We start from the raw sequence: 25,445 nt of genomic DNA on the forward strand, positions 1-25,445 counted from the left end.
CACAAGTAAACCTCAAGTTATTACTTTATGAAAAATGTGTTTATGGCCACTGTTTACTGTGAAATAAACGGGAATGGCAAGGAATGGAAAAAAGTACAAAATAAACAAAATGCTTTGTCAACTTTATGTACTGTTTATTTCGGGAATAAACAAAACAATGTTTAACTTGAACTGCTACTTGGCATCCTTTGTTTTATAGCTAATTCACAGGGGTAAAGTACGGCCTACAAAACGTATTCCTTACTCCTGGGATATTTTTCTACTTTAACATCTTGTTGTAAAATAAAGGCATACACACAGTGGCCACACCCCCCTGCCCCTGCTGCTATGCTGTCTCTGCCTGCGTTCTGAGCAATATAATGGCTTTTATTACTTTTTGAAAACTAACGAATACTTAATTTATCAGCGAATAGCCTGGGTTTGTCCAAGCCCTATATAATAGGGTTAACTCTGGTAAGCCAAATTTCTACTCCCAAATTGAATTCCAAATTAAACCAGAATATAGATTTCAAGATTTAGACTACTCAACAAAAAATCTACACAAAAAACATTTCAAAAGGCTGAACGTCATACAGAACACTTTGTGCAGCTGTGTGTATTAGGCAGTATTACATTTACCCATTACTGTGTCCTTGAAAAATCCTCAAGCACTCAATTGTTTATCATTTCAATGCAGGAAAGTTTGTGCAAAACTACATAAGATTCTCTAACTTACCAGCATCTATAAAGTATGTGGGAAAAAAGACAGCTTTGCAAAAATTTTTGGTGTGGAGATAAGCTATCCAATGAAATTCACATGACTGCACTGAAGGGTTCAAACTAAACTGAACATTGTTTTTGGCCTTTTCCCACTATTTCTTCATAATAATCAACAGTGTACATCACACAGTTTAAAATAAACAGCTAACTAAAAGCCTTGCAGTCTGTCTTGTAGCCCCAAGAAAATTCTTAAGGCTTTTGGTAGTACACTTTTTATTATAAATGGTATACAGCAGGACACAGAATTACCCACATTTTAAAATATACTGTGGTTGTGGGGGCGCTTCTCAAAGTACAACTGACTTAGACTACAGTGCGGATGGTATTGTATGGTGTCCTGAAAAAAAAAAAAAAAAAAAACAAACAAAAAACCCCCCTTGATATTCCAATATGAAAGTTTATCAAAAGGACATAAAATAGGTTTCAATGGTACAGGACATTGATAAGTAAACTAAATTGCTACTGCTCCCCATTTATACATGCCAACTAGGCTTAGAAACTGTTTGAATGTCTTCTTCTTCTTTGTTTATTTAGCAGACACCTTTATCGAAGGCGACTTACAGAGACTATAGTGCAGCTATGTGTTTTATTATCAGAAACAGTTAGATATATTAATAATAATGCACACTTGTAAACTATTTTTAAATAAATGTATTATCCAATGGAAAACATTCACATTAACTTCAATAAACTTTAATCTGTGGCACTTGTTTGCATTCATATTGAATTACAGAACACATCGTCAAACATTATGTTTGGCTGAAGATAGTAGGCAACAACAAAAAATTATACATTTTAGCAGCTATCTTGTACAGGTTATAATTCCGTAACTTACACAAATACCCTTACCCTTAAATACCCTGACAGTAAGTGCTTTAGTCATTTTTACATACCTACAACTACAGCAAAACAGAAACAGAGAGCCCTATTTGCAACGCGTTAACTTGTGACGATATTTAAGACTTTATTTTTAAATCTGTTTTGATAAATTAAATAAAGTTTGGCGTTCATGAAAGTACACCAGAATATTGTTAAAGTCAGCAACACAGTAAAGAATAGTTTCATTAAAATCAAGTTTTATTTACGGTACATAATCAAAAACTCTGTAAGTATGGGCCTTAAAGTGTATTTTTTGTTTTTGTCTTTTTAATTATTATTACTTTACTAAATATACCGTCTTTATTTCAGGGTAGTTCAGTACAAAATAACAATAATAATAATAATATTGCCATATAGATCAAAAAATCTCCCGAAGAATAAAAAGGTCTGAAGATCTGACCAAAATGTCATTCACTAAGTCTTCTCAATAAACTGCTACTCTTCCAGCTGCAATTTGGTTAACATAATTACAACCTTTAAATTGTATCAGAATCAGCAATGCTATTCTCACTGATTCATATGCCTATATTATAAACATGTGCCTGTTTAAATCAACTACATAATGCACTACCATAATATGCCTTCATTTTCATAACAAGTTCAGAAGGTACTGCAGTCAAAGCATTAATTTGGATTTCAAAATGAGCAATGATAAATTGCATCTATACTTTGAAGTGCAAAAAAGCCACTACACTAAGCTAAATTATATTGTGCTTTTCTGTGTTTCTATTAATTAAAGAGCCAGTATGAGGTCCATATAAGTTATAACAATACCTTTGAGATGTATTGGACTGTTGTGTTTTTTTTCCCTGATCACCTGAAATAATTTTCAGTAGTTTTTCAACATTATAAGCCTCTATTCTTTTTGATCAGGTAGCAGCATGGTGCAACTTGATAAAAGTCAGCAGATGCACCTCATATTTCTAATTTCTAATTTCAAATGTATTTATTTATCCACCTCATATTCTCACTTGAGATTTCCAAGCTAACTTTTACAGTGAGTAGCTGCTCAGGTTGCTAGGATATGGTCTACCTGGTGTCACGTGCAGCAGTGTCACCTAGGCTAAGTGTACTCAATGGCCTATTGGCTTTAGACATGTTTCATTTTTGTATTTTAGACACCATTAAAATGTTATTTATACATTCTTGTGAAAATGCCTACTTCAATGGTGAGAACCACTGTTCGGCAGTCATCTCACACCTACTCCTAACCTGAAGCCTGAACTGTACTGTCATACTGGGATTTTGTTTAGGCTATTTGCTCATTCATTCACTTTTACTGAGCATTATGTTACTGATTTTTTTTATGTAACTTGAACTTCCATGTTATTTCCAGTGAGAATTAGTTGTGACAAAGTGAAATGCTCGTCAGTGGTGTGACATGCATTAAGGGGCAACAATTCTTGGCACACAGTGTATTAACAGTTTATCTTATGTCTTATTTAAGATTCACCTCCTGCAAAATAAACACAGAGAAATAACTAATTACAACATTTGGCAAGCCGGTTAATGATTAATATTTTGGATGGTGGATCCACTCTGATGATTGTAGTCACTTCATTCAAAATGTTCAGTACGATGCTTGAATTCTTAGGAAATTGAAGATGTGTCTATTGTACCTAGTCTCGCATTAACAAGTAAAGTTTTTGAAGGAGCTGGGACCTGAAACATAAAAAAAAAAAACACCTTGTCAAAAAAAGTAATATCAAACACTGTAATGCCAGGAGAAAGAGATATTCATTGAACATCATAACTGATGGAAGCCTTCACTTTTTACATGCACTAAATTCAATAAATTCCCCAAAACAACAAATCCTCTCAAAAAAAACCAAAAAAAAAACAAACAGATAGATACATAGTACATAGTTTTTACAAATTAAAACAAATACAGGATGGGCAGGGCTGAGTCCCTGCATGTAAAAATGTATACATTGTGTGTATACTACAGATACAGTTTTGTATGTTCTGAATTTATATTTGGCAGGGATGAGGTTAAAATCCCATACCTAGAATGTGGACATTCCTAAATTGGTTAATTCTTTGCCTATTAGGGGACTGCCATCTGTATAAAAGAGTAGCTGGGGGACAGCTCCCTGGCTTAGTTAGAGGGAAAAGGACCGGGAGCAGGTGCTCCCTGTCACTGGACTGTGATAGCATATCTTGGGTGCTGTTTTGTGTTTTGTTTTGGATTTGTTTGCGTAACTCTGCCGCAGTACTATAAAGGACATTTGCTTAATATAAAATACCAAGGTTGAATTGGTCATAACTACTGATTGTATTAGACAATTAGTGAGAAATCTCCAGCTGCTTCATTGAGCAAAAATAACTCATACACAGCTAAAGGATGCTATGTTATAAATCAAGTGGGTTTGTAAGAGGTATAATATACTGTATATGAAAATTTTAAGGTTCACATCAAGTTAGTGGGGTTTGTAGCCTCGCTATGAGAGGTGCCCCCACTGATAATAGCCCTACTGACAACAGGCTGGTATCTACAAAGCAAAAACTGGGAACTAAAATGCTGATCCAGTTTACTGTACACTACAGTATATACTATATGTAAGGATATAAAATGAGCAAAAACATGTTTAAAGAGATCTCTCAGACATAGAATACTTTTTCAGATATCAGTAAACATACAGTACTCCAGTCTATGATTCCAATATTACGAATCACATTATTAAGCACAGATATGAGGCTTCTGGTACTTGCCTACCCTTGATTTAGGAAGAAAAAACTAATTTACAAAGCACCTCAACCACCTGCACATCTGACAGTCCAGTGTGTTGCACACTAGTTTTTTTTTTTATAGACAGAAACTGACATTTTCCTTAACAAACCTGTTCTTTACAACACTGAACTGTTCAAACAACAGTAGGTTTATGTGTGTAATAAAAATGAAGAATCACTATAATGATATCATTAAGACAATTCTATTAGCATTTCAGTTAGTCTTCCTGACCCTATCTTGTTTTCTGTGAGGAGTCACGTGCATCGCAATGGTATTAAACCTTACTTACCCTTTTCAGCCGTGCTGCACCGGGGCCTGTGCGGATAGCCTCCAGCAGAGCTTCCCTTGTTTGCTCAGGGTTACTAGGTGAATTTGTAGAAGAGTTTGAGTGATAAACTTTTGTCATGACAGATGGAGGAGGAGCAGAAGGAGGGGGAGGAGGGGGTGAGAATGATGGAGGAAAAAGAACAGCTTCAGTGTTTCTGTGATTTTCTCTTACTGGTATGCTTTTAATGGCATGAAGTTCTGCAGATGCTGCCGATGTGGTCTGTGGATTAAACAAATGGCAGTCTTGACTTAAAACCTGTGTATACTTTTTCAAGGTAATATATTAAAACAAAACACTTGCTTCATTTCGCAGACACATAGACATGCAGGCAACTACATTAACTTACAGAAGCTGATTTCCTCCGAGTAGCTCTAACTCCATTAAGACTCATTTATTAAAACCAATGGCCTATACGAACATGCCACCTGTTGATGGTGTTGAAAACACAAAGGGCTGCGAAAGCTAAAGTGAAGACTCAACATGTACTCAAGATTGCAATCCGTGAGATGCCAATTTTGGATTTACAGTAGCTAATGATTCAACAACAACAACATCATCGTCATCATCATCATCATCATCATCATCATCATTCAGGTTACCCAACATTGCTGTTCTACTAATTTCTTCCAATAACCTTAATGGATGATTAGCATCTAAACAGATTCATAGTACACAGAGAACATCAGTACAGGAGAATGAAAACCCTGTAAAACAGCAATATATTTGATAAAAACCCAATCCACAGTTGTGTCGCATAAGGCTCAGCGCCATTTTCTTTTCAGGCCTGCTGCATTGGAGTGAATGCAGCGACCTTGAAAGGTAATGGTTACATTTCGATTTCAGGGAACCTTGCAAGTACGAAATTTAACCATTACCTAATGGGATACAATATCCAAGCCATCGCAAGTGAAGGACTTGCAGCACCGGCAGTTGTGCTAAAAGGGAAAACAAGCTGCTTTTAGCATTCAGGCAGAGGACCGATAAAGAAAGATGGCATATAGTCCACAGTACAGTGAGGGAGGGCCCTCATACAGTGTATATTCTCCAAGGTTACACTGAGTAACCTCAGCATTTAACACCAGAAGTCCAAGAGATGTGTGGCTAACAACACCAGGACTTAAAGTGGAACAATAACAAAAATGTGTTAAAGAACAGAATGAGTGGCTGCTCTTAACACTGGTCCCAAAACCAGGGTTCTGCTGATCTACATCATTCAGTCGGGAATCTGGTAAAAGTATGAGGCCTAGCTCAAACTGCAGTGTTGCAAATGTCTGTGACAGATACACCCTCAAATAGCGGCCCTTTGTGGTGACTAAAGACTTTTCTGGTAGGGGCAGTTTGGCCAGATTGTATACAATCCTGATCGTGTCTGCAATCCGATATTTAGATAGGGCTTACCCATGGAACAAACCCGAAGCAAATAAACAATTGCTCTGATTGCCTCCAACTCGAGGTGCGGTCAATATAATACACCAGTGCCCTAACCAGACAGAGCTTATGGAGCTTTCTCTCCCTGTCAGACTGGAAAGGAGGTGGAGGGAAGGTCTCCAATTCCACTGACTGGTTGATATGGAAAGCAGAAATGCTTTTAGGTAGAAAAGCAGGATTAGTGTGAAGAGTAACCTTAGTTCTGGCCTACACAAAAAAATAAACAGGCTTTTGCTGTTGAGAATGCTTGCATTTCCCCTACCTGCTTAGTGGAGGTAAGAGCAAGCAGGAAAGCTGTCTTTAAGGACAAGAATTTCAGCTCTTGCTGAATGTATGGGCTTAAATGGTGGTTTTGTAACTGCATCTAGCACTACATTAAGACGCCAGCCCTTTCTAGGGGTACGTAACCTCTGAGCACCCTTCAAAAACTGTCCTGTCAGGAAGTGTGCTCTAGGGCGACTGAGTCAATTTTAATGTGGTAAGCTGAGATTGCTGCCAGGTAAACCTTAAGCGGGGATGGAGATTTCCCCTCATCAAAGAGGCTTAGTGGTCCAATGGTTAAAAAAAACGGCTTGATACCAGGAGGTTCTGGGTTTAAATCCCCACTCAGACACTGACTCACTGTGTGTGACCCTGAGCAAGTCACTTAACCTTCTTGGGCTCCGTCCTTCGGATCAGATGTAAAACTGAGGTCCTATTGTAAGTGACTCTGCAGCAGCAGTTGTTGATGCATAGTTCACTCCCTAGTCTCAGTAAGCATTTTGGATAAAAGCAACTGCTTTTATGACTAATTCATCATAATTACTATTAATAAAAAGCCGTTAACATTGGCAGTGTCTCTGTAGCGCAAAAAGCTGACTGGGAAAAAAAAAAAAAAAACTAGCGCTGGGTTTCTGAAAGAAAAACTAAAAACAATTTGAAACTAGCAAAAAATATATAGACTATTTATAAAATATAGCAAGAATTTAAGATTGACTCTTGAAGAGTCGAGCAGCAAGGGAGAGAGTGTGAACTTAGCCACAACAAGGTACTGAATCCCGGAGAAGGGGCAGGGAGAGCAGTCGGTTTCGCACAGGGCACACAGCTATGGAGGGTACTATCAGAACCTAAAGCAAAGAGATTTGTCGCTTAAAAAGCACAGTTATTTCAAATCATGAATTAAGAGAAAGAAAAAGTTAATTAAATCAACGTATCTCTGTAGTTATGACTTAGTCAGAGCTCACTCCTTCCTCAGGCACAGGCTGAAAGAGAAAATGGCGCTAAGCCTTATACATCACTCGTTTTCACCTCCTGGGGGCAGAGACAACGTCTAACGCGTACAAGGCTCTTAAAGGAGCAACTCTGATATAAGTGCTCAGGTAATTTGGGCTATAAGAGGTTATATCTCATTAGGTAACGGTTATATTTTGTATTTGAAAGGGAACCAAGTTAATCACAGTTCAATGTCTTTTTTTTCAACTCCATTTTTGTTACCTTTCTTAGTCTTGTGATACCGTTTTGAGATCTGATGGCTGATAAAAGTGCTGATCGTTCATTCTCCTCCTCAACAAAGGAAGGTTTCTTCTGAGTGTAATTTCTTGTAGTATCAGATGTCTGAAACAATAATGAATTTGAAGGTCACTGGCAACAATAAATAAATACTAAACTACAATATTAAAATACAAACGTATTTGCTTTTGACTTGGCAACAAGGTAATAAAACCATATGCAGTATCTGGAAAATTATGTCAATGAACGACAGAAAATAATGCAGCAATAAAAAAAAAACAGGGTACTTAAAATCATGGACTATGTTTGTTATTTATTCATTTATTTTTTAAATCAGCATTTTATTAGACTATACACAAATGCAACCTCTAAGGTCTCTAGGAGGTTAGAACTTTGGAGAACATGTTTACATAAAACCTCTACAAGATACCCTCACCCTACCTTATACTTGTTTGGTATGTGAGTAAGCATAGTAGATATCCAAACAGGGAATACAATAAAAAGCAGCAAAGCCACTTGCATTTGAAAATTTACCTTTCTTAACTTGTCTTTTCCTTCACTTCCTTGGATAGATTCCATGAGTAAACTATGCAAAGAAGTGTCCTTTTGTACTGGCTTCAAGGCAACAGGCTTGAACGTTTTGACAGGACCAAATACACCACCATTGGCCTGAAGACTGGGTTTGGCTTCATTAGTTGAAGGCGTCTCTGAAAGCCACATTTCTGTTTTCTGTGATACAGATTCCATATTAGCATGAGGTGCATGTGAACTCGTCTGGTAAGTTGAAGGGTAACGGTAAGACCTATTGGAAGATGAATCTGGTTTTAAAGGAGCCACAAATGACTGAGAAGACGCACTTGTTGGGGACTTAGGGGATGGATGAAATTCTAAGCTTTTCATCTTCCTGTTTTCATGTACAGTGATGGTGTGTGCTTCACTCTGTATAGGGTTTGGCATGTCACTCTTAGTTCTCTCCTCTGTGGAAACACTTTCTTTAAAGGCAGGTCTGGTGGACTGAGACAGGGTAATATACTGATTAGGAAAACTCAGTGGTCTACTCTGATTCACAGATGACACAGTTAGCCCTGGTTCTTTTGCTTTTGATATGGCCGAAGAGGCTCGAACATGTTTAATGCTGTTTGATTCTCTATATTCATGATGGCTGGTGTCTGGGAAATCTTCTCGGATTGCTGATTGCTGGTTAAAGTTTGTAGACATTTGTATTTCATTTTCTTGGATGCTTTCACCGTTATTTTGAGCTGAATCATGGAAAGGCTCAGGTCTGGGTGTGGGCATCCCTGTGTATTTTGCAATCGCAGATGCCAGATACTGACTGGAGGTTCTTCTAAAAGGTTTCAGAAAAGGAGGGTCTGCCTTAGGCCCAATATTTGATGACAAGGATGATTTGGGTGGTTGGTATGTTAACCCTGGGATAACGGGCCTTTTCGGGTCTCCTTCAGTAAAATCTCTTACCACATCTCCTTTTAATTCCTTTGGCTTTACTGATTTTGCTTCCTCAGAAGGCCTCAGCTTGCTACCAGGCTGCAAGCACTGTGGTTTTGTGATGGCCACTCTGTTTGTGGTATCCAGCTCTGTTTGTTCTGCTGAGTTCCAAAATGCCTTTGCTTTCCCAAGTAGCGAATCTTCTTCGTCATTACTATCTCCTGAGGAGCTGTGTTTAATAATGTCAGTGGCATCTGGCTTGATGAGGTTGCCTTGGGCATCTATTTTGATTGCCCCTGATACTAAAGACCCTCCTTCTTTTCGATACAGTTTAACAGCAGGTTTTGGTGGGACAACAGTGAAAGTGTTCATGCCAATTCTTGAAACAAAATCACATGGTATCTTACTTTGTGCAGTTTTCCATTTAGCGGATGACTGCGATCTCTCTGGTCCTTCATGGTATTTGTTGCTACCTAAGTATTCCGTTGCTTTCACTTGGTTACTAGATTGAGTTTCTGCATCCCCAATTTCTTTATTTAACATCTTCTGTTGTGTGGAAATCACCTGTGTTTTCTTAAAACTGCCAAGCAGTTTATCTTCGTGATTGTCACTTTTTCTATGAGTTTGGTCTTTGAGCTTTACCGATGAAACTTTATGAGGGCTCACACTGTCTGTATTTGTAATGGGACTAAGTTGGTCTGTTGACATCAAAGCATCAAAAAGATTGATCCTAATTGTAGGTTCTTTGTCAGATGTGCCAGCGTTGTTATTTTTGTTTTCTAGGTCACTCTTTAAATATTTTTCAGTTTTTGTTTCCTCCTCTGTTTTTGTTTTATTTACTTCGTAATCAGTCATGCTGCACCTGTATTCCTCACACACTTTGTCTATTGCAGTCACTGGTATTGTCATCTCTAATTGAGAAACAGGCTCTTTACCAAGATAAGATATCTCAATCTTCTCTTTAGAGAATGTTGACATTTCTGTGGCACAGTCTACATCTTCTATTTCTGCTTAAAGACAAACACAATAAAACATGTTTAATAACAAATAAGGTAAAGCACTGTAATAGCAATAGTTAACCAAGTGTGACAGGGTGTGTTAAGTGTTAACCAGCTCTGTCACTGGCTTCTCAGCTCAGACGTGCCACTGCAGGAACAGCTTGGACGGGAGAAGTGCTGTCAGTCAACTAATTGAACAGCTCGGACAATCGACAGGAGAAGTGCTGTTAGTCAACTAATTGAACAGGATGGTTGGCCAAGGTTTGGTTGACCGGGAGTCCCGGATTGGCTGGGGTGGGTGGGGGGGGGGGGGGGGGGGGGCGTTTAAAAAGAGGCTACACTACACACCCTTACTCTTTTGGAATATCTTGTTCCAGGTCTGCCGATAGTAGTGACTTATTTCAATCACAGAAACAAAGCAAATACATTAAGTTTACACAGCATTAACTTGTTTAAAGTTGCACATGATAAAGAAAGGACAGAGAGACAACATACAGATACAGAAGTGGCGCTTCTGTTATGCTCTCCATATACTGTATGTAAATATTTTCACTTGTAATAATTGTCTTGAAAATAAATTGCTACAGTCCTCGTGAAAATAAATGTAGTACTCCATTGTATCTGCAAAATAGGATTTTCTTTTTAATTCATATATTTGTTTATTATTAATTTACAAATCATAACGTTAGTTTCTTATGTTTTGTCGTTTTTTCATCTTAGGTTCTTTTTCTTTTCTTTTACTTTTCTTTCTATGTCAGTCAAGTGCACAGAGTTGCTACTTAGGATTACTTTGCTTTTTATAGTGTGTTGAATTGTTTCTGTTCATGATTGCGCCACTTAACGCAGTGCTCAATTGTTTATTTGGGACCCCATTGCACTGTCATCAGAATTGCTTCGGCAAATATGTTAATGATACCACACCCCGAAATTTATGCCGACATGTGGTGATGGGGCAGGCGCTATATAACGGTGCAGGACATGTCTTCAGAATACCATTTCAGCACAGTGTGGTTTTTTTTTACGTCTCCGCTCCATTTTTGTGCTAGAATCGGGGGCAAGCGATGTTTGCGCTTGCGCTCACATTTGCGCTGTGATCAGAATACAGCCCATTATCTAAGGATTATTTCAAACCTGCTAAATCAGCCTCCAGATCTGCCAGAGTCTGGTGCAGCTGAGTTGTGATGTACATGTCTTCATCATACTGATTGCCCTCTCCGAGACTCATGCCACTGTTCTGCCTAGATGAAGACATTATGAAAACACTGATATATAAAACATTCAAGAAATGACAATCATGAAACTAGCAGCATTGTTGGAATTTAAACTTGGGCACTTTAGTGAACAAGACTAAAGAAATGTCCTAGTTCAGAAGGCAAACATGTATTTTTCAATACAGAGTGTGGGTTATCAAGTTAACTCACAAGTGGTGCAGATAAACATTAGAATAAATACATGAGCATGACCTTTAGCATTCTATAAATTTGATTGGGGTGAAAACGCTGACAGTTGCGTGATAAGACAAAGTACCTGTTACTTGAAGTCCATGCATTGCTACCTTCTTCGCTGTCACTAGAGAAATCCTGGGATGTGGCTGAGCAGACGTCTGTGTGACATGGCACATCAGCTTCACTGGAGCACTGACCCAGGGACAGCTGTCGTCCCATTCTCAGACTGCTATTAGGAGAGGTGGGGTGCACCATGTCTGAAGGTGGGCTGACGATGCCAGAGTCCTCAGTGGTACCCTCTGAGGCAGTGCAGGTATTGTCAGGAAAGCTTCCACTGCTCGCCATGGATACCGTCTCCAACTCTTGCAGGCCTTGTAATTCCATGTCATTCTTTTGTTCGAAATGGCTATCCTGCACAGATCTCAGCCAAGCTGAACATACACGTAAAGAAGACTCCAGTTACATTAGGTTAAATAATGGGTGGGTTACCCTATAGGTATTTTACATTAGGCAAACATGTAAAACAGCAATTGGTTGGAAAATGTGCATTTTTCATTTGTTTTAATGTTTATATTCCAGTAATGTAGAATAAATAGGCATGATGTTTTTATATATATATATATATATAAAATGAATTGAACTGTAATGCAATTTGATTTCTTGAAGATTCGGACAAGTTTTATTACAATAATCTAAAGTTGTGTTTTAAGTACTATTAGACATGCTACTGGTCTCTAGTACATTTTTTAATAAAGTAAAACATTTCTCTAACCTCAACAGAAGAGTATTTCAGCATTTGAGAGTTTGACGTGATACCCAGATATTTGCAATGCTTGTACAATAACAAAATAAAAAATAAAAAAACTTTAAGACAACCTTGCTAGAGACTTTGGATTTTCTTCAAGCTAGCACTATTATTATAATGATAAATATTATTATATTTTCAAAGTCTCAGTGTACATACTATGTTAGTTTTTTGCTAAAACTAAAAATGGAGTGCTATTGCTTGAATAAATCGAAATTTAGCACAGTTTCCAACAAAGCTGAAATACATTGAGTGAAATTCAAGAAACTAAAATAAGATGTTAAAACAAATATACATGCAGGGTTCATGAAACAGCAGGATAGGACAGAGATGGATGGAAATGATGTGGCTCTATGCTACTGAAACTATTTTAATCTATAGCTGAAATGAATTAACTTAATTTAATCAAAAACACTTTTTTTTTTTTTTTTTTTTTTTTATCAAATGATGATTTTCATCTTTTCAGTCCGTAAGCTTTTTTGGACGACACAGTACCAGATATTCTTAACTTATGCTCAGATCCTCTTTTAACACCTAAAAGAAGGAATCTATGTGATCTTGAAAACTTCTTTTTTACTTTTTTTTAAGTACCGGAGTACTTTTCTTCCTTTGTTATGAAGGGTGTGTGCTGTACCTGTACATTCACAGTGCCTTTATCTATGGAATCCATTTTACACACATACATGCCAATGGAAAATTCAGTCAAGCATTCAAGTCAGTCTTAATTTTTACATGCCAAAAAAAAAAAAAAAAGGATTTTGCAAGATATGTCTTAGTATACAGTCAAACGTTTTCAACTGGTTATGAAAACATACACTTTATTAAACAAATCTGTCAATACATGATATATTTATGTAAATACATTTTTTTTTATTCAGGACTGTTGAATACTGCTGTATATAGTTTGAGTTTTGAATAGAAGAAAGACTAATTAAATATCTGAATGTATTTTGGTTGCAGATCATAAGAAAACTCATCCATTATATAAAATACTATGGGCCTCATTTATGAAGCAGTGGAAATTTTGCCGGACTTGCAGGAGGAAAACTGAGATGACTGCACATGGTATTTCCCAAAGTGTCACGCCCTATTTACTAACTAATTAGAAGCAAAAATACTGGTTGGAAAAATTCGAATTGGCATACAAATTGTGGGATGGCAACAGGTCTGAAGTTGCTCCTGGTATTTATTCTATTGACACAGGTGAAAGAACATACTTACTAGTGGCTGTAGGGATAATAAATATGAGAGAGATAAAAGAAAATATGTTTAAATAATTTAGTTTCAGTTTAAACTAATATTTTATTATCTACACGTCCTACCACAATGTGAAGCCTACAACGCATCAGCATGGTGATATTCTGTAATGTGATATTCTGAAATATGATACTTTACAATGTGATATTGTGTAATGTGATACTTTCTGCTGTGATATTTCGTAACAATTGTAAGTCACCCTGGATAAAGGAGTCTACTAATAAATACATAATAATAATAATAATAATAATAATAATAATTTGTTTTGTACTGTATTGCATGTATGATAAACAAACAAAAAAGCCTGCTATTCAATGGATTTTACTACTGTACTGTCTAAGCCTATTGTACATATATCTATATCTGTACATAATGTAATGTGTACAAACACATTAATGTTATTTTAATATGCCCTATATATATATATATATATATATATATATATATATATATATATATATATATATATATATATATATATATATATATATATATATATATATACACGCACACACACACTAAATATACAAATAACGAACTGTATACATAGGTACCAGATTCATCATTAATTCTTGCAACGTAACCTCTCAACTTTGTTAATCCCAGAAAGAACCTATAGAAAAATTACACTGTAACTATGTTTAGTTACAATTTTAGTAACTACTGTATCTGCCATTTCAAATCAGTATAAAGCTTCCGCCGCCTTTGCGCTCCGCTTTGCGGGAGCATTCAGTCGGAGGAATGCTTGGGTCATTTTTGTCTCCGCAAAAAATCCTTGTCAGACCTTCATGAATAACTCATGAATGTATGGTAGCGCATTATCTGTGTTTAACATGCTGCTTTGCTCATGTAAACATCATCAATTCAATGCAAATGGGGCGGTAGCACTATTCCGTCAGACCAGAAACAGGAAATAAACAAAAAGAGAGGTGGAGTTTGGTGGAGCTGAGCAAATGGCTTCGCTCAGCATTTAATGAGTGAACAGAACAGACAGAAAATAAATGTTTGTAACAAACAAAAAACACAGGACACGGCACTGGTAGCCAAAATAAACAGACAAACAAAACGGACTACACAGACAAAACATGGTGAGCTTCTTTTTAGCGATCATTATTATTCTTATTATTATCTTTACCTCCGTCTCCAATCCCGTTCTCCATTCACCGAACACACAACCCAGAGTATGTGAAAACATGCAGCTTTTATGCAGCTGCACCGAGACTCGACTGCTAATCAATCATTCAATTGGAGTCGTGGTACAACTGCACGTGAATTAATAAAGTGCAATTCCCCGTGCTCACATATTATTTTTTACTTGCACGTGAAGTGCTGTGCAATCCTTGTGCCTAAATACAAATATACATTTTAAACACTTGTGTTACACAGACCCGTTTATATCCTGTGTACCAATGACCTTGCACCAACATTAACACACAACATATAACAGAAAATATACACAGGGGTGGGAACTTTGCCACATATACCCCCCATTGTGCAAAGCACACATGGCCTCATTTGCCACCTCCCCCCTTAAAAACCCCAAAGTCTCGCTCAAAGTCCTGGGCCAAGAATAGGGACTTTAAGGGGTTGATAGGCGGTAATGTTGCCAATAGCCAGGCTGCTACTGGCCATGCTGTCAGCTAACGTGCTGACAGTGGGGCAAATCTCTCCTCCCGCTGTACCACTCGCAGTGGAAATGCTGCCAATGGTGTGGCTGTCAGCAGACATGCTGACAGCTCCCAGACTGACTCCTTCACCCATGGCAAGTCCAGCAGCGGAAAAGCTGCTGGGGTTGGTGGTTTCCAGACCTCCCCCAAGATCTCTGGCAGCGAAACTGCTGCAGAGGAAGGTAGTCTCCTGACCTCTCCCCCCTTTTTCATAGCCGGCAGCTCCCTCTGGTGGGGCTCCGGCCACACTGACCCCTGCGGCCAAGCAGAACCGACTGCGACCCCTGGCGAAGTAGTTTCAGCGACCCCAGGCGATGCGGAGCGGCTGGCAAACCCAGGCGAAGCAGTTCCAGCGACCTCAGGCAATGCGAAGTGGCTGGAAACCCCAGGTGAGGCGGAGTGGCTGGCAACCCCAGGTGATGCCAGGCAGGCATCCTTGGGCGAAGCGTGGCAGGCCTCCTTGGGCGAAGTGAGGCAGGCATCCTTTGGTGAAGCGAGGCAGGCACCCTTGGGGGAAGCGAGGCAAAGAGTCAGGGCAAGCTGGTGTGCAGGTCTTGGCCCTCTTCTCGGCCACTGCGGATGGGTGGTTCTTCCCCGTGCTTCCCTCAGCAGCCTATGCAAGGGCTGCTGAGGACCACCAGCATCTAGTCCGGGTCCTTCTGGTGAAGGGAGAAGCAGTTCCTGCTCCTCTCCACCTGATGGTGATGGAGGTAGAGGCAGCTCCAGCTCCTCTCCTCGTGATGGTGGGGGAAATTATACCAGCAGGCATTCATCCTCTGCTGGTGGGGGAAGTGATACCCGCAGGCATTCATCCTCTGCTGGTGGGGGAAGTGATATCAGCAGGCATTCATCCACTGCTGGTGGGGGAAGTGATACCAGCAGGCATTCACCCTCTGCTGGTGGACAGGAACCCAGCAGGCATTCACGCTCTGCTGGTGGACAGGGACCCAGCAGGCATTCACCCTCTGCTGGTGTACAGGAACCCAGCAGGCATTCACTCTCTGCTGGTGGACGTGGCGGAGGCAGAGGAAGCTCCTGCTGCTCTGCTCCTGCCGATGGAGGTGGCGGAGGTGTATAGTCTTCTGGTGGCGGAGGTGGGAGCAGCCTGTAGTCTTCTGGCGGCGGAGGTGGGAGCGGCCTTTAGTCTCCTGGCGGCAGAGGTGGGAGCGGCGTGTAGTCTACCCTTATTACAGGGGACTGGTGCAGCTCTCCCTCACTTGCAGGGGAAGGTGATGGAGACAGAGGAAGCACCTGCTCCTCTCCACCAGGTGGTGACGGTAGGGGAAGTGATACCAGCAGATGGGAACAGCTCCCTCTCGGGCTTTGGATTCCCGCGGTCCCCCTGTCTAGGCGCTGGACTCTCGTGGTTCCCCTGTCTGGGTGCTGGAGATCTGCTGTTCTATTTATAGCTGCCTCCAGGTAGCAGAGGACCAACTCCACACCTTCCTCCAGGGAGTTTGGGGTGTGTTCCCTCTCGTACGCCTCTCATCACTCCCTGTCTATCAGCCACAGGACCGAGATGGCTATGGGCATGGACTGTGCCTCCAGCCCAGCATTGTCCCGGATCCAGTCCCTCAGCCTGACAGCGTCTTTTGACTTTTTTTTTTGTGTGTTTTTTTTGTTGTTTTTTGTTTTTTTTAAACAAGAAATTGAGGTTCCTGATCCTGACTCGTCTTCTTGATTGTTTCATTTTCTCCAAAATGTAACACTGGCAATCAGTGAGGATTTCTACGCGGGAAAAGTTTCCTTCCATTAAAAGGGTTTACCATAGTAAAAACATAACAAAGTGTAATAAGGCATTGTGAAAGCATGGCAAATCATAGTTAAGCACAGCATTTTGGTAAACTGGTTTAAATGCCATGGTTAAAACTTAAAAATGACCATGCAAATTTATTGGAGTAAACTGTTATAACAGTTGTTAGAATACAAAGAATGCATCATTCATGGGACCTCAAAAAAATCACCCAACACCACTTTAACCATTAACCATATTCTTAATTACATAAACTGCGACCAACCATTACTTAGCTTCTCTCCGACCGGAGTACTTTTCTTCCTTTGTTATGAAGGGTGTGTGCTGTACCTGTACATTCACAGTGCCTCTATCTATGGAATCCATTTTACACACATACATGCCAATGGAAAATGCAGTCAAGCATTCAAGTCAGTCTTATTTTTTTACATGCCAAAAAAAAAAAAAGATTTTGCAAGATATGTCTTAGCATACAGTCAAACGTTTTCAACTGGTTATGAAAACATACACTTCATTAAACAAATCTGTCAATACATGATATATTTATGTAAATACATTTTTTTTATTCAGGACTGTTGAATACTGCTGTATACAGTTTGAGTTTTGAATAGAAGAAAGACTAATTAAATAGAAATATCTGAATGTATTTTGGTTGCAGATCATAAGAAAACTCATCCATTATATAAAATACTATGGGCCTCATTTACGAAGCAGTGGAAATTTGGCCGGAATTGCAGGAGGAAAACTGAGATGACTGCACATGGTATTTCCCAAAGTGTCATGCCTGATTTACTAATTAGAAGCAAAAATACTGGTTGGAAAAATTCGAATTGGCATACAAATTGTGGGATGGCAACAGGTCTGAAGTTGCTCCTGGTATTTATTCTATTGACACAGGTGAAAGAACATACTTACTAGTGGCTGTAGGGATAATAAATATGAGAGAGATAAAAGAAAATATGTTTAAATAATTTAGTTTCAGTTTAAACTAATATTTTATTATCTACACGTCCTACCACAATGTGAAGCCTACAACGCATCAGCATGGTGATATTCTGTAATGTGATATTCTGAAATATGATACTTTACAATGTGATATTGTGTAATGTGATACTTTCTGCTGTGATATTTCGTAACAATTGTAAGTCACCCTGGATAAAGGAGTCTACTAATAAATAAATAAATAATAATAATAATAATAATAATAATAATAATAATAATAATAATAATAATTTGTTTTGTACTGTATTGCATGTATGATAAACAAACAAAAAAAGCCTGCTATTCATTGGATTTTACTACTGTACTGTCTAAGCCTATTGTACATATATCTATATCTGTACATAATGTAATGTGTACAAACACATTCATGTTATTTTAATATATATATATATATATATATATATATATATATATATATATATATATATATATATATATATATACATACACACACACACACACACTAAATATACAAATAACGAACTGTATACATAGGTACCAGATTCATCATTAATTCTTGCAATGTAACCTCCCAATTTTGTTAAACCCAGAAAGAACCTACAGAAAAATTACACTGTAATTATGTTTAGTTACAATTTTAGTAACTACTGTATCTGCCATTTCAAATCAGTATAAAGCTTCCGCCGCCTTTGCGCTCCGCTTTGCGGGAGCATTCAGTCGGAGGAATGTCTGGGTCATTTTTGTCTGCGCAAAAAATCCTTGTCAGACCTTCGTGAATAGCTCATGAATGTATGGCAGCTCATTCTCTGTGTTTAACATGCTGCTTTGCACATGTAAACATCATCAATTCAATGCAAATGGGGTGGTAGCACTATTCCGCACCTTTCATTTTGCATCCCCTAAATCCTTGTTTTCTGCATGGAAATGGGATTAGTAAATAGGACGCTGTCACAAAGACGGCCAGAGTGGGTGACGTCAGACCAGAAACAGGAAATAAACAAAAACAGGTGGAGTTTGGTGGAGCTGAGCGAATGGCTTCTCTCAGCATTTAATGGGTGAACAGAACAGACAGAAAATAAACGGTTGTAACAAACAAAAAACACAGGACACGGCACTGGTAGCCAAAATAAACAGACAAACAAAACGGACTATACAGACAAAACACGGTGAGCTTCTTTTTAGCGATTACACTATGTAACACAATTTTTGTTCCTGGGTAGTAAGTGTTATTTCCTAATTGCTTATGCCTCAAAAGTATAGAAAATGGCTATTATTCCCCAAAGACTTTGCTTTTATGACCAGGACAGTGATATTTCAAAATATCACTATTTCCAGTGGGAACCGTTCACATAATGTCAGTAAAAAACAACATATGAATCCAAATTAACATGTATTTATACTAAAGTAATACAAAAATGACTACAAAAGATTTAGAAGTGAGTAGTTTTTCGAGATTTATGATTATACTGTAAATACTGTTATGATTATACGTAAAGTGCTGTGCAATCCTCGTGCATAAATACAAATATACACTTTAAACACTTGTGTTACACAGACCCGTTTATATCCCGTGTACCAATGACCTTACACCAACATTAACACACAAAATATAATAGAAAATACACAGAGGCTGGCAATTTGCCACAGACTGAACTGTGCACGGCAATCATGTTTTGCGTACGGTAAATGCTTCATAAATGAGGCCCTATATATAAAAACTATTTTAACTATTTTAAATTGCTAGAAATAAATTAATTCAGATTTTTATTTCCATTCCTCCCTCAGTTAAAGCAATTCAATTTGTGGCACTGGTTAGAATGACATGTTGGACTTGCTGAATTATAGCTGGGAAGGGCTGCAAACAGATGGAACATAGATCTGACTCAGTTTAACAACCAGACTGTAGGAGACAATTGTCAGCTTTAAGCTGCCTCCCTCCCTTGGGCATATATAACAACCAAGCTTTTCCACGAAGAGACCATAGATTATTATAACTATGTATTTCATTTTGCTTCTGAATTACAGATGCCCTTTTACTGTTGTCCTAATACAATGTTGTAATATCAATAAATAAATACTATCCCAGCTGCTGCAATGTTCACTTGGAAAGACAAGTGCTAGCTCATCCGCACAAAACCCAAGCAGGGTGGAGGCTTGGAAATAATGAATTTACTTGTTAGGTCTGATTTCTACTCAAACCCAAAATTGAACATGTTTATTAAATTACGGGGTGTAAAATATAAACTGTACTATTGTTTTCATATTTTATTATGGGGTCTTATTTGACCAAATATATTTTGAGGCTTTGGATCCACTAACCCTGCACCAAAAACTCTACTGCTGCCACTACTGCAAAAGAAAGAAAAATGTGTACAGAAGTATATATTGTTAGGCAGCTTTTCTTCTCACTGAATATGATTTTAGATACACTGGTATTGATAGCTTGTGTTTCCAAGTCCTAAATGCTACAGTATGTATATGCAACAAGGCAGAGGCTGGATGCAAACCACAAAAACTTTTTATACAGTATAAATGATATCTCACATCAGTAAACTTTGTTTAAAGATATTTACAGATATATACTACTTTAAATAATGCTGTATAAAGAGGTTCTTTCTGTTTATTTTGTTATTAATCTGAAAACATTTAAGCATTCGTGGCAGTCAGTATTAAGTAAATGTTTGCATTAAGCACACTACATTTTCATTAAAGACATTATGAATAACAATAACAATTTGGCAAACACAGTGTGCAATATATTTTCTTTACTCGAGTTGAAAGTTTGCACAACTATATACAAAATGACAGTGGTCCTGAAGGAAAAACCAGAGCAAAATAAAATGTTAGCATAAATTCCAAAACAGAAAGTGGGAGGGTGCTCAATTACAGTGATCTTGGACAGCAAAGTGCATTGTCTTTGCACAGTCCTTGGTATGTGTTTTTTTTTTTTAAATACATTTTATTTTTATTTTATAAACAGTAAATTAGAATACAGTAGCCATACAGTAGCAAAGACAAAACGGTGTTGCGAGTGTAAAACTGTTTAGTCCAAAAATATTTTGACTTTGCTGTCCAGGACCACAGCAGCTGAGGGAATGTTCCTCCAATTGCAGATCTGTGATCACTTTCCCACCACTACGTAGCACCTGCCCATTTGAGTGTTCCAGTTCCCTTTTCAAAGTTCCTTCTGTTTTGGAATTTGTTTGGAAGTTGCTATCTTTTTGTTTGTAAGTTGCTCACACCTTTGGTTTATAAGTCGATACATTTGAATTTGTAAATGGCTAACTTTTTGTATTTCGCTAACTTATTTGCTTGTGTTTTGCACTTCAGAACCACTCTAAAAAAAATTGAATAAAACACTTCAAATTTTTCAAATAAAAAAATAAACAACTCCGATGTTTTTATTTAAGAGCTAGTGTGATGTCTGTTTCTTACCAAAGTTTGCACTTCATACTGGAGAAATACATTAGTAAACCTAGTGTTGTATCTAAAAAACACAGACTTTTTTTTGCACTGGTAAAAACATGTTAATTAAAACCTGTGGCTGCATCGAGTGACACTTTCAATTTAACCATCAACAATCATTAGCATAAAAAAAACTTTACCCAAAATACTTTACATTTTAAGATCTTCTATTAAAATGATGGATGATTAGACATTTTCCTACAGGAGAGACTATATAAATCAATTGGCTACAAACAGCCCTGTGTCCTTCAATAAAAGTGCTTGTTATAAATTGAGACTGGATTTAAAAGGTCTAACGTTTTAAAATGACAGTATTTTTTGTAACATACGAGGACCACACATTTACACAACACCCTATAACCAACATTTACTGATTAAAGCTTTAGGGTGAATAAATAAGGCACAAACATGCAAAAGTTAATTACCTCATTCCTTCTATGATATACGTAAAACAATAATTAAACCAGAACGTTTTTTTAAGCTCCTTTCTTGTACCGTCTACTAACATTGTTTAACCAGCTATCAGATTTATTTGTCCTCACAACCTGGTTCCCTTCATTTCAGAGCCTTCTCGTAAACATTAACAACAATTCAGTCAATAGCTCTTCACCACAGCATCCATATTACATTTACAGCTCCTTTCTTACAAATGCAATCACATCATCTTCCACTTTCACTGGTTCAAACAGTTCATAAAAATGTGTCTGGTCTTGCTAATAATTTGCTGAAGGCAGTGTAAAATATATGGTGCAAGTAGTATACTGTACAAATCGAATATGTTTACAAAATGTTTCTAAAATCCATGAAATGCAGGGCTGCCATGAAGCCGCTTATGGTATATTCACACATACCTTGGCTTATCTAGAAAAAAGCCACTTGGAACATGAAGAAATAACATTTTTGAAGCCAGTATCACATAATCAATTAACTAGGAGACCTAAATAGGTGCTCGTAGATTATTAACTATGTGATATACACATGATCCATTTTTAACTGGTTATTTTATTCTCTATGGCTTGTTTTGACCCAGAACAATCAGCTAAATAAGCTACAACATATGTGGCTATACCCCAAGCCAAGTGACTTTATGCCAGGCCTGTACACTGTAAACATCTAGAAAGCAGCACACATTCTTTGATAAACATGTTGGATGACAAGCTTGACAACAGACTTGAGATTCACATCCTGATGTGGGGGTTTGAAAGTTTGAAGAGAGGGAAAGAAGTTTTCAGAAGAAAGCAAAGGTCCATCAAAAGGAAAGGATGAAGAGGGTGAAGGCTGACAGAAGCCGACAGGAAATAGTGATAGTACTGCATGTCAAACACAGAGGCAACATCTTTCAGAGGCGATTGACACGGCGAGGAAAAGGGGCACAACAGTAAACTGGTGGAAAGAAGGAAAGGAACATTTAGAACAGCAAAACATAAGGGTTTGTAAATGTCTGTCTGAAGTGGATGGCCAGCATGAATTCAGAGCCTGACACAGAGCGATAGTTTGACAAATCCACAATCATAATGCGGAAACACGAAATAACGAAAGTGGTAACGCTACATGAAAGGCTATATAAAATGTATGCATGTACAATAATATGATTTTCATTGAAACACATATTAAATTCATGTTAAAAGAATAATTGTCATCTGTTCTTTAATTGTCGACATGCTGCCATCAAAAAGAATGATATGTAATACTTATGCACACACACCAAAAAAGGCATTCAGGTTTCTTTACTAAAATGTATTTACTCAAAAGTCCCAATTTTTCACTATTTAGTTTTTTTAGCATTCCATTTTACAACTCAATATATTCAGTTTATTTTTACAGATGAACAAACCTTAGATGCACTAAAACCTTTGAACTCCAGATATATTTTAATTTGACCTATATTTACATCAATTATATTATGGACAAGTATTGTTGTTGTATTATGCAGGCTATAGGCCTAATATCATAGATCTAGCAATACGTGACTCACTATTCTGCTCTACTGCGACAAACTGTGTTACTTATCCACATACTTGTTAGTTATATAGCAAAAGAGGAGAACACCCAAGATTAGTTAATAAGGTATGAATGCTTGAAAGAAAGTGACTACGTGAATCCCCCCTCACCCAGTCAGGGAAGATAAACACAGTAACCCTGAATCAAATGACAGATTGATCATATTAAAAATGCACAGTGACATCATTAAAACTGAAAAAGAAAGTGTGAAAAAGTGCAGAACTGAAGCTGTAGAAGCAAGTGTACAGCAGATTATTGTTGAGATGATTTCCACAACCTACATTGGTGGGCCAAGTCCATCTGGCTTGCAAGTTCAGCATCAGTTGGTTGAAATACTTGTGGATCCATAAAGTCTGTGTCTAGACAAGGAGGGTATGGTGGGGGAGGGGGGAGCACTAACTGGGGCGGATCACGTACATTGCCTCTTCGAGGCTTTACTGGCACTTGACGCCCAGCACCTAGACAGGGGATTAATGTGTTGGTATTAGCTAAGGAAAAAGTCTTGGTTATGAAATCTCAAGCATCTCCCAACTCATCATACTTTTGTGTATCTCCCTAAGTTGGCAAAGCAAATGCAAATTAAATGGATCTACTCAGTAATTTTGCTTTGGGTCACCTTGATCACCTAAATAAATTAATACACATAAATAAATAGAAAATAATCAGGCCAAAATTATACAAAGGTCACATCAATATGGGCAGAAAAATATTAAAATAACTAAGGCAATCAAGAAGATATGACTGTGGAGACAATAAATATTTTGAAGAAGACTTTACTGCGAGTGAATACAGTAGACAATACTCCTTTTTCTCATAACCCTATAGGTGCACATGGTAACATGTCAGATATTCAGACTAATATGGTCATGCCATCATATTTGTAGCACAGGTAGACCAAGGTTGTAGTAAATGCACAATCTTTCTCAGGGCAATGGGTGAACTCAACAAAATATGTGAAATGATGGGATCTTAAGAATAAAATAAAATAAAAAAAACATGAATGGAAATGTTCTACAGCCTCCTTGCAGCAGGCACAGAATAAAATAAATCTCAGGTCTGAACTCCAGAAAATTGATATAACAGGTGCCCACCTGAAATCCTTTGACAGAGTGCTGATAATCTAACTACACCATGCAGCAGATGACTGCCCTGGTTATGTAAGGCTCGAAAAAGGATCAGCTTCCCAAAGAACTGGCAAATAGCGGTGTACTTGTGATCAAAGAACATGCCTCATGGTAGAATGCAGGACTTATCAATCTACTGGCCTTATCTCAGTTCTAAACATGATTCTTCATACAATCAAATCCTATCTTACACAAGCCAGAGGTTTAGCATGAGGGTTTCACTCAGGGGTGGATTGTTATCATCAGACTAGTGACGGAAAAGTAAAGCAAGCATAACTCTCTGTTATTATAAACAATGCAACGTGTTTTCCTACTGTGCCAAGATCAGGACTTCATGATGGCTTCAGTGAACTTGAGCCAACTATCACAGAAATGCAGAAAATCAATAGTTTATACAGTACAAGGGGAATCTGACTGTCATATGTAATGCAGTGACTACTAATGACTCTATTTGTGAAAACATCACACCGGTGAGGAAAACAGATAATGTGAAACACACTAAACCCTAATGCAAACCTGTGTCTTGTGTTGTTATATTTTGTAGTTGTACCTAAGGAAGCAAATAACAGACAAAACCCATACTCTGGGAGACTACGAGTACAGAATGCAAACTGACTCAGGGTATGGATATGTTTTGGAAGCAGGTTTGAAAGGATGATTAGTCATATCCACAGACAAGAAATAACAGTTATTCAGCAGGGAATATTTTGCCTTTATCTAACATACAGGAGAGACAATCTTGAAAAGCTGTTGATGCAGGGCATATTGTCAGAAGGATGACCATTGCAAATGTGGAAGTGGATTAAAATGATAAAGCTGCTTCAAACAGCATGGGAATTGTCGTTTGCTCAATGAGGTACAGTAATGTTTTGAATGTGTTCGAGTGAACACATATGAAATGTAACTACTTA

General features: G+C 37.9%; 1 protein-coding gene across 7 annotated transcripts in view; it reads right to left on the reverse strand.

The window, feature by feature from the left end:
• Positions 1-317: 317 nt before the first annotated feature.
• The window catches only part of LOC121313365 (protein cordon-bleu-like), a 119,685-nt gene continuing 94,557 nt past the window's right edge, over positions 318-25,445 (reverse strand). For 5 of the 7 annotated variants that reach the window (XM_041245793.1, XM_041245791.1, XM_041245794.1 and 2 more), the window contains 7 exons: positions 23,692-23,868; positions 11,582-11,930; positions 11,186-11,292; positions 8,148-10,066; positions 7,599-7,718; positions 4,659-4,916; positions 318-3,300 (listed from right to left, as the gene is read on the reverse strand). In XM_041245793.1, the coding sequence (XP_041101727.1) occupies positions 3,229-3,300; positions 4,659-4,916; positions 7,599-7,718; positions 8,148-10,066; positions 11,186-11,292; positions 11,582-11,930; positions 23,692-23,868 (3,002 nt within the window). In that variant the 3' untranslated portion in view covers positions 318-3,228. The remainder of the gene's footprint in view (positions 3,301-4,658; positions 4,917-7,598; positions 7,719-8,147; positions 10,067-11,185; positions 11,293-11,581; positions 11,931-23,691; positions 23,869-25,445) is intronic. The other 2 variants (XM_041245792.1, XM_041245798.1) reach the window with 2 other exon arrangements.

Source organism: Polyodon spathula, chromosome 3 (genome assembly GCF_017654505.1).
Source record: "Polyodon spathula isolate WHYD16114869_AA chromosome 3, ASM1765450v1, whole genome shotgun sequence".
Classification (NCBI taxonomy): domain Eukaryota; kingdom Metazoa; phylum Chordata; class Actinopteri; order Acipenseriformes; family Polyodontidae; genus Polyodon; species Polyodon spathula.